Source organism: Aptenodytes patagonicus, chromosome 7 (genome assembly GCF_965638725.1).
Source record: "Aptenodytes patagonicus chromosome 7, bAptPat1.pri.cur, whole genome shotgun sequence".
NCBI classification, from domain to species: Eukaryota; Metazoa; Chordata; class Aves; order Sphenisciformes; family Spheniscidae; genus Aptenodytes; species Aptenodytes patagonicus.
The window spans coordinates 42,266,556-42,276,065 of record NC_134955.1 but is presented as its reverse complement, the minus strand read 5'-3'; the positions used below and the strand labels follow the sequence as shown (position 1 = coordinate 42,276,065).

The 9,510-nt window shown below is 41.9% G+C and overlaps 1 protein-coding gene across 11 annotated transcripts in view; it reads left to right on the top strand.

Annotated features, from left to right (window-relative positions):
• Positions 1-2,107: 2,107 nt before the first annotated feature.
• HECTD1 (HECT domain E3 ubiquitin protein ligase 1) overlaps positions 2,108-9,510 on the top strand; it is a 65,647-nt gene continuing 58,244 nt past the window's right edge. For all 11 annotated transcript variants that reach the window (XM_076344983.1, XM_076344979.1, XM_076344982.1 and 8 more), the window contains exons 1-2: positions 2,108-2,224; positions 4,488-4,771. In XM_076344983.1, coding sequence (XP_076201098.1) covers positions 4,632-4,771 — 140 coding nt within the window. In that variant the 5' untranslated portion in view covers positions 2,108-2,224; positions 4,488-4,631. The remainder of the gene's footprint in view (positions 2,225-4,487; positions 4,772-9,510) is intronic.

Below are 9,510 nucleotides of genomic sequence, written 5' to 3'. Positions count from 1 at the left end.
TTAAAAAAAAATTATAGATCATATCAAATTGGGCAATTAATGCAACAGGACACGGAAGTATTTATGTTTATCCATTTAGAAATAAAGATGTACAGCACTGAAAGCTATTTCCAGTATTCTTAAGTGTTAATAGTATTTAATACCCATGATTTGTATTCTTTGCATGTACAATATTTAAACTTTTGATTTTGTTCCTAAATTGATCTCTATTTTGATAACCTCATCTTCTCCATGGATAACCATGCATCTGTCCAAAGATACCTGAAGCAGAAAGTGCAGCCTATGGGCAAAGAGTGACACATTTGTTTGATTTCAAAGTTTTTGGTTTTTACAATTGAAAATCAGCATTTGGTCTCCAGAAGAAATTTGTAACATTGCTTTAACTGAAACCTCTCTTCACAATAAAAAGCAAAGAAAACTGTTCTAGCATCATGCAACAGGAGTGAGGTCACTTCGCAGATGCGGTTCTCGTAAGTTTGGCCTAATTCTGCTGCTGCTTCTGCACCAGTGAAAGTGAAAGAAGATCAAGCTTCTAAATTTGAAGACTGCAGACGCAGTCTTCCTACTGCCTCATGTCCTTAACTTTAAGCATGTAAGAAGTCTTGCTGACCTCTGAAGGACAAGCATAGGCAAAAGATACACAGGTAAATCTCAGCAGGGCTGCAACAAGTGGCAGTTAAGAGAGGCATAATACGGTAAGACAGAAAGGTTAAGCTGCCTTAGAAATCAGAAATAGAGACAAAGGAACTACTCTTCTTGTATTCTGAAAAAAACCTACAGCAATAAAGGTAACACTTTCTAGAGGTGTTAGGTTTGTTTACACCACCAAATAATAAAAATTTCTGCATTCGACAAATTTTAACCAAGCATGACTGCTATTGCCTTTTTGTTCAGTGTGTAGTTTTAGCCTCCTAATTACAGGAAATGTCTATGAGGTAGGTAGGAGTGACATTCAAATGTACAATAATCTTATTTACTGCACTTATAGTAATAGGCTTAAATTCCTTAGAAAAACGCGTATCATCCCACAGAGAAGGAAATTATTTTGAAGATCCTTTGCTTTCAGGCCTTCATTTTAAATTTATAGTAGTTTGCTATAAAGTCCTTTTAGTCCTTCATTTTAAATTTATAGCAGTTTGCTTCCTTTGTTTTTTGATCATATACAAGTTAACCACACGGCATTTTGCGGCATGTGTGGCAAGGGACAACTCTACTGCAAGACGTGTCTCGAAGCTACACAGTATAGTTGCACATCTCAAATTCACTACGGGATAAGGGCAAGTTAAAACCTCTGCTCTGAAGGACTCATTACTGCGACGTTTAAATCTGTTCACCATCGCCCCTTTAATGGAGGTGCTGGAGGTGGATCAAAGTGTTTTCAAGAGTGGGCCCTGCAAGGTATAAGCCCCCCCTCCGTAAATATAGCCTACTATATTGAAGTAAATAACCAGAATATGGCATGAAATAAAATGACCTGTAGTCATAAAAAAAAAAAAAATCCCCATGCGGCCAGGGAGAGGCCACCCAAGCCTGACGTGAGCCGGCGGACACGATGGGCAAGCCTCGACTCCCGCTCCTCACCGGCGAGGGCGCCCGGGCACCCTGGGGGACCAGGACCCCACTCCCAAGGCTGGCGCCTGCCCGAGAAGGCCCTTGCGGGGCTGGGGCGGGGGAGCCGGGCCCGAGGCTCCCCTCAGGCAGAGGGAGCCGAGCGGGGGCCGGGCACGGCGCGCCCGAGGGGAGCGCGGCCCCCGCGGCGCTTGGGTCGGCGGCCCCGGCCCCGCCAGAGGCGGGTGCGGAAGCGCGGGCCCCCTCTCGCGCCGGGAGGCCGCCGGCCCCGGGAGGCCGCCGCAGGCGCAGGCCGGAGCGCGGCGGCGGCTCCGCCGGCGGCGGCACGGGGAGGAGCGGCACCAGCAGACGTGCCGTGCCGGCAGCGCTCGCCCCCTCGTGCGAGGCGGGCCCTCGCCGGGGAGGCGGGAGGCGGCCAGGCTGCTCCCGCAGCGCCCCTAGTGGCCGCTCGGCCGGCGCCAGCTCCTCCCCCCGAGGCCGCGGCGCGGCTCCCTTCCCCCTCCTCCCACCCAATCCCGTGCCGGGCGGAGCGCCATGGATGCCGCTGGCTGCCGCCTGCTGCGGGGCTTGGGCTGCCGCCTCCTCGCCTCTTCCCCTGTCTCCCCGCGACGCTGAGGAGGGGTCGGCTCCGGCGAAGAGGCTCTGGGAGGCCGAGGTGAGCGGCGGGGACGGGGAGGGTGCGGGGCCGCTTCTGCTGGGGAGACGGTCCCTTTCCTGAGCCGCCAGGCCGGGTCACCCTGCGAGGCCTGCGGCTCGCCAGGAACTCGAGCGTCGCTGCCCAGGCCTGGCGGGTCGGTGTCGGCAGGCCCGGAGGGAGCGGGCCGGGAGGCCTGGCTGCGGGCCGGGGCCCTGGACGGGGACGGCGGCGGGTGCCGGAAAATCTCTGTGTGGGGGCTGAGGGGCAGAGCGGGGCGGCGCTGCCGGGGAGCCCCTAACGCCGCCGGCCTGCCTGTGCGCGGGGGCGGCGAGGAGGGGGAGGCGGTGCGAGGGCTCCCCGTCCCCGGGAGGCCGGGTGTGGGGAGGGGGCCCCAAATCCCCGCGCGCTGGCCTGGGGCCCGTCTGATGTGCCTGTGTGTGTAGGCCCGGGCGGTGGGGGATGAGTTGAGCTGCGGCCTGGCTCCTTTTCTGGTGCGGCTCTCCTGGGAGCCCCGGCCTCTCGCCCTGCTCTGTTTTCTGCTCGCTCGGTGGTTCGTTTCCGTCTGGTGAGAGCCCGTCTGGGGTGGAAGAACAGCAGGTGCCCGTATTGAATTTACCCCACTTTCACTGCCTCTCTTAATTTTCTTGTTTCTGTTGCCTTCAGCCTTTCTTTCCCCCCTCTCCCCCCCAGCTGAAGTTAATAATTCAGTCGCGTTAAGGAGACGTACTATACTTACAATACGATTACACTTGTACTGGCTGAACGTAGTTTTATTTAGTCTTGGAACAGGAAATACAGTCTGTAAACAGCTTGGAGGATCGTAGGCATTGTTTAAAGCACAGAACATGAATTTAGTAACATTTGAATTACTTTTTACAGCAAGACTGCAGCAATAACAAAAATACATGTGGCAGGCAGTAATTGAGTGATCTGTGATGTCCTTATGGTCCTAAATTATAAAAAAATCGTATCTGTCGTACTTTTGTTTTGTCACATCTTTGAGTTCAAAGCTATGGTGAAACAGCACTGCTGATTCAGTGTATGTTTCTCCGTATAATACTAATTTCTGATTCCCTTTTGTAGATGTGCCCTTGGTGGAGTTATTTTTTAACTATTAACTCATTAGCAGCAAGTAAACAAGTAGGCAGACTTTGTCCAGCTCTCTCTCTCCCCCCTCCCCTCCACCCCCCAGTTTGTGGGGACACTGTCCAGCATTTCATATTTATATGTGAGTTTGGTGAACTAATTCTTTTTTTATAAGCTATATTTTAAAAAGTGTCATTTTTTTTCTTATATGTTTAATTTGGAGAGATTGGTTTGTAACCTTTGTTTTAGTTTTTAAATGAAAATAGTCATGTTTGCTGTGTTCTTAGGCATGGGAGATGAATTCGATTATTTGTTAGTAAAACAAAAAGTAAAAAGCAAGCACATAGGTCAAAAATATCTCTTGACATTTTAAAGGGACTTTTTTGGTCTTCAGCTTGCATGTACAGCTATGGCATTGGGCCAGCAAATAATGTTGTTTTCCTTATATGTACATGAATTATTTGAATTATTCACTGCATTTTTTTAAAAGCTATGAATTAGATACTTTTTTTCCTAAAAAAAACCCCAAAACAACAACCCCCTAGCTCTTGAAAATGGAAGTGATTCTTAAATTCTCTTTTACCCTTTAACTTAAAAAGCCTATTTTCCTTATGTTGGAATGCTATTTTACAAGATGAAGGATTAATAAAACTTTTGCAAAGGTTCTCCAAGTATTTAGCTGTACATCCCAATTTTTTTATTTTGTGGGTTTGTATTTAAAATGTGACATTTGGTGTCTCTCTCTATTTGAATACTTTGGTGAGGAGGTAATCCAGCTTTCAGCAAGTTGGACACTTTACAATGAAGTGATATTAAAGGAAAGGGGATAGGCAAGACAGAACTATTTGTCCTTATATTAACTTTGAGAATATACAAAAGGGTTAAGCACAGTTTTTCTACTTAAGTTTTAATTTTGAGTTATCCTGTAAATAAGAGTAGACTCGAAGTCTTGCTTGATTGTCAGCTGGAACTAGAGGTTTATTTCCAATGAAACAGAACAAGCTACTGTTTACTCACATATAAAACTTAAAAGTAAAAAAAAAAAAATAAAAAAAAAAAAAATTTGCTGGTCAAATATGTGGAAGTTTTCTTAATGTCAGCCCAAAAATATGCTACATGTTTTAGAGAGGAGCAAATCCAAAAAGTTTAAAGACAAGATTGTGATGATAATTTTTTTTTTCCTTTTTCTTTCCAGGTGAAAACTGCAAAAGCCTGGGGCTGGCTGAAGAGAGACATTAATTGTGCTCAAGTTAGTGTGGCTTGAACAATTAAAGGATATTTTTGGTACTTTTTAATTTAAGCGGAGGCAGCTTTTTTTTTTTTTTTAAAAAAAAACAACATGGCAGATGTGGACCCAGACACGTTGCTGGAATGGCTGCAGATGGGGCAGGGAGATGAAAGGGATATGCAGCTAATAGCACTGGAACAGCTATGCATGCTACTTCTGATGTCAGACAACGTGGATCGCTGTTTTGAAACGTAAGTAGTTTTGGCTTTCGTTTATGGAATGTTATTTTCCTTTCTCGGTAGCTGTATATAACACTTAATGGTCCTAGAAACTTTCAGCCTCAAAAATGTTTTTACAGACTGAAATTGAGTGTAGATCACTGAAATGAAGAGTTTCTGTTCGTGTTGTGTGAAGTACTGTTGTCTGATTAAAAACGTAGTGTTGTGTGAGTGATCCGCAGTGCCTGTTCTGACACATGATCCGATTGTTTAATTTAAAGAAATGTGTTCAGAGTTGTGATGTGCAAGTGTTGGGGTTTTTTTGTTTTGTTCTGTGTTTAATGGTAGAGAAAACCTTTTTTTTGCATTAAAACTATAATGATCACCTAGATATATTTAAGCATCCATACGCTTGCAACACTTTTCTCAAGAGATACAGTAGCTTTTTCTGAGCTCTGTAAATCCAAACAAAAATCACAAATGTTAACCACTGTTCACACAAGTATTTTGCCCCTTCTTCGAAGAATGTAGCTCTTCATGCCACCCTTCTCATCTGCATTTGTACACTTCATATAGCACAGTCCCTGCTCTCACTCCTTTTTATATTTCTCACAGCACAAAATGCTGATGTAATCACTTCTGTTAGTTAATCGTGTTGCTGTGCATGTGTTACACTACTTCCTGTGAGGGCCTGCAAGTAGTATGGAAAGGAGGTAGCAAAAGTGTAAACAATCACAACTTTTAAATCTGACATTGCTTATTTTTTTTGTTTGTTTGTTTCCCCAGTTCTTATTTTGATGCTCTTGCATCTCTCCCCTTTTCCATCTTTTTTTCACTACTCTCACTTTCCTTTCTTTTGCATCTCAGAGTATGGCTAGTGTCTTTCTGATACATCCTGCTTCTTAGGAGTGTGGGTTTCGAAGCATTTAAGAAGGTAGCTGTTTGCTACAGTGTTTAGTTTTGTAGCCTTGAAGAACAGTTTTCGGGCTTATCTCTTAAAAGCTGTGCATCTTTCACGACTGCTTTTATTACAGGAAGTGTAAAATTCATACGTCTCTAAAATTTGGATTTGTAGTTACGTAACAGTAAGCACAGTTTTGTACACCGCTTTGGAATTTGAAATTGCTTGGTCTTGGCCTTGATGAGCTTACAGGTAAAATTTTGGCTTGAAAGAGACTTAGTGTAGGGAGATGCATTCGACTTCCCTATCTGTCCCTCATAGTACTGATACTGGTGAGCACTATGTTTTCAGCCTCAGAGAAGCTGATCTACTGACTTCTTAATTTGCTGTTGTAGAAAAGAATTTGACAGTTAAGAATGAATTTTTCTGACAAATCTAGGTGAACTTCCTGCTTCAGTATATTCAGTATAGAACAGAAGTAGAAGTTTGGGCATAAGCATTTGTAAGGATATCTTCTGGGTATTTGAGGATCAGGAATGAAATGTCAACTTTTAAAATATAAACCAGTTGTGGGTTTTATGCATTTTATTTAGAGCAGACTTTCATCTCAGTATAAATGAATTAAATAGTCCAAGTGCTTTTTTTTTCTTAAAGTATAGGTAATGAATGCTCTATTATTGCAGTGTTGTGGTTTTAAAATTAGTTTTTATGTCTGGAGGAAGAAACATTTAAAATACCATTTGACAATTTTTGTTATGAGCCTTGGCATAATTTAATTTTACTGGTCTTCTAAGTTGTTGATCTCTCTTGCTGTTGTAAGCTTCCCTCAAAGACAAACAGAAGAGAGTAAGGTGTAAATTGGGAAAAAGTTATCAAGGTTCCCTGCCTGTTCAAGTGATTTTACAATGAAATTAAAACTGCTACTTTTAATTGGCACTGTGAATACACAGAAGATATGGTTCCACGGTATTTGGTGAGCTGACATAGTAGCTCAGTACTTTCAAAAGGGAGAGCTGCTACTTCTCACTTGCCATTTTTATTCCTCCCAGCCATATTCTTTCTTCATGCCAGCATCAGGGCTTACTGGACTCCTCTAATTCACTAAAAGAGCAAGGCGCTCTTTAAACCCACTGAAGAAGATGGCTAGTTTTCTGCTGTTACAGTGAATTACAGCAGATCATAGAGGTGTCTGATGAGCACTGGAGGTGGAACAGCATAACTGGAAATATGGGAGAAGCAGAGAAAGGTATACACTCTTCAGTGGAGAACTTCTCAATGGATAGTCTTGGGTGTCTGTGGTATCACAGCCTGCATTTCAAGGTGACTTTATTTATTTTGAAACACTCTGTGAGAAATGGATGATGTCTTGAAAAGTATTTTTAAAATCTTTCCAAACGACAGTTCAAGTAGCCAAAACTGTGTAAGTAAAATAATCCCTGAAAATATTTTAAAGTTGCTTTTCAGCTATGTTTTTAAAGGAATTACTGCTTGTCTAAATAGGAGATTTACTATGTGACAGAAGGGTTGCCAAACACATTTTTCAGGAACTAATTTTGAAAATGGTTTCAGTGTATGCCTGACTTGTAACATGGACATATTTTTCTGTTGGTAAGAAAACCAACCTCTAGACTTTACAACATCTTTTCTTCTGTTAAGCAAGAAGAGCATTCCTGAATTTTGTATGCTGTGCAGATGTTATTTCAAGATCCTGGAATTGTTTCTTGCTATTAATTATGTTGACTAAGAAAACTTTAAGAATATTTTTCATCTGTGGAATTCAACAACTGGAAGGTGGAATCTTAAAGCAGTCAATTTCTTGGAGAATGAAATGTGATGCCTTTCAGGGATCAGTTAGCTAAGAAAAAGCTCATCATTTTAGTGAAGGGACATCTGGTGATTAAAAGCTGTGTATGGTGAAGACTGGCAAAGCTATGAAACAAAGACACATGAAAAATATTGACATGAATGCTATGCGTTTTCTCTAAAAGCACAACGCTGTTTCCAGACTGATTTCTTAAGGAGTTAAGGGCAATACATAGTCTCACTTAGCAAAGAAAGGTCACAAACTTGGGGGGGGGAAGTATTGAAATGATGGACTCAAAGTCTTGTACTTCATTATTGTAGTAAAGTAATAGGGTTACTTTGCAAGCATATTCTCAAGGAAATGTTATATTTTAAAGCTAATTTTTTTTCTGTACAAGAGTAATGGATATTGAAACTAGTGTTTCAGATCAAGTCAGAAAAACAGAAGTAGGCACAAATGTATGGCGGTGTATTTCGTAGTGTTCTGGCAAACTTCTAGCAGTATCACAACAGATTGCGGGGTATGCAGCCAATAACAGGTAGTGTGGTGCCAAATAATTGACGTTTCTTTACTTCTCCCCAGATTTACATATTACATCTGATTAAATTATTTTTAGTGTTACTCATATGTTAGCATTACAAAAATCAGCGTCATATTCATCTTCTGGTGATAATGACTCACAGACACTGTTAGTCACTTAGCGTGAAGAATGGCTAACATTTTAGCAGCAGCAAAAGCTAGTAGCTTGAACTGCAGAAAATGAGTGAATAGAAATGGTTCTGTTAAGTAGTTGCATTGGGGTAAAATAGCTAAACTCGTGATTATAAGTGTTAGTCCCAAATTGTAGTTAAACTGTGTGCTATTAAGTCAATTTCAACAGGAGTTTTAAGTATGCATTTTATATAAACATAATTGAAATGATATTTTTAGTGTTTAAATTGTTACAGGTAATTTCAAAGGCTATGTAGAGGCTATTAGTTACAATCTCACATTATTAATATAGCCCTTTTTCACATAAGTGTTTCAATTTTTCTTTTTCACCCTGTCTGATTGTTTCACTTTATTTTTGGTGAAATGAAATGAGAATTCCTTAGATCTGGGCTTTGTGTTGCTATTTTCTTTCCCTATCTGCCAGAGTAAAAGTATTTAGCAAAGAAGATTTTATTTAATTATTTTCCTTAATTACAAAGGAAACTTGTAGAACAAGGCAGTAGTATAACAAGCAAAGTAAAACCTGAGTGTCGTGGTTTAACCCCAGCTGGCAACTGAGCGCCACACAGCCGTTTGCTCACTTCCCCTACCCTGCTGGGATGGGGGAGAGAATCAGAAGAGTAAAAGTGAGAAAACTTGTGAGTTGAGATGAGAACAGTTTAATAATTGAAATAAAATCAAGTAAAACAGTAATAGTAATAATAAAATATACAAAGCCAGTGATGCATGATGCAATTGCTCACCACCTGCTGACCGATGCCCAGCCAGTCCCCCAGCAGCCCCCCCGGCCAGCTTTCCCCCGGTTTATGTGCTGAGCATGACGTCACATGGTATGCAATGTCCCTTTGGCCAGTTTGGGTCAGCTGTCCTGGCTGTGCCCCCTCCCAGCTTCTTGTGCACCTCCAGCCTTCTCAGTCGGTAGAGCATGGGAAGCTGAAAAGTCCTGGACTAGTGTAAGCACTACTTAGCAACAACTAAAACATCGGTGTGTTATCAACATTATTCTCATGCTAAATCCAAAACACAGCACTATGCCAGCTACGAGGAAGAAAATTAACTCTATCCCAGCCGAAACCAGGACACTGAGTAAAATCTTTTCTACGCTGAACAGGTGAAATAGGCCTTATTAATGCTCAGAAAGAGAAAGCATATCTTTCCCTTTGGCTGTGCCCTAAGTCCCCTCTGTGTATTTAGCATTAACATTAGCAAAGAATTATCAAGAGTTATCAGCTTATTTGACAAATAAAACCAAAAATTATACAAAGGATTGGAATTTGGGGTTCTAATGTGTAAAATAGAAATCCTTTCAGTTTATTTTTTAGATCAAATATGTTTATTTTAATTTACATTAAACCT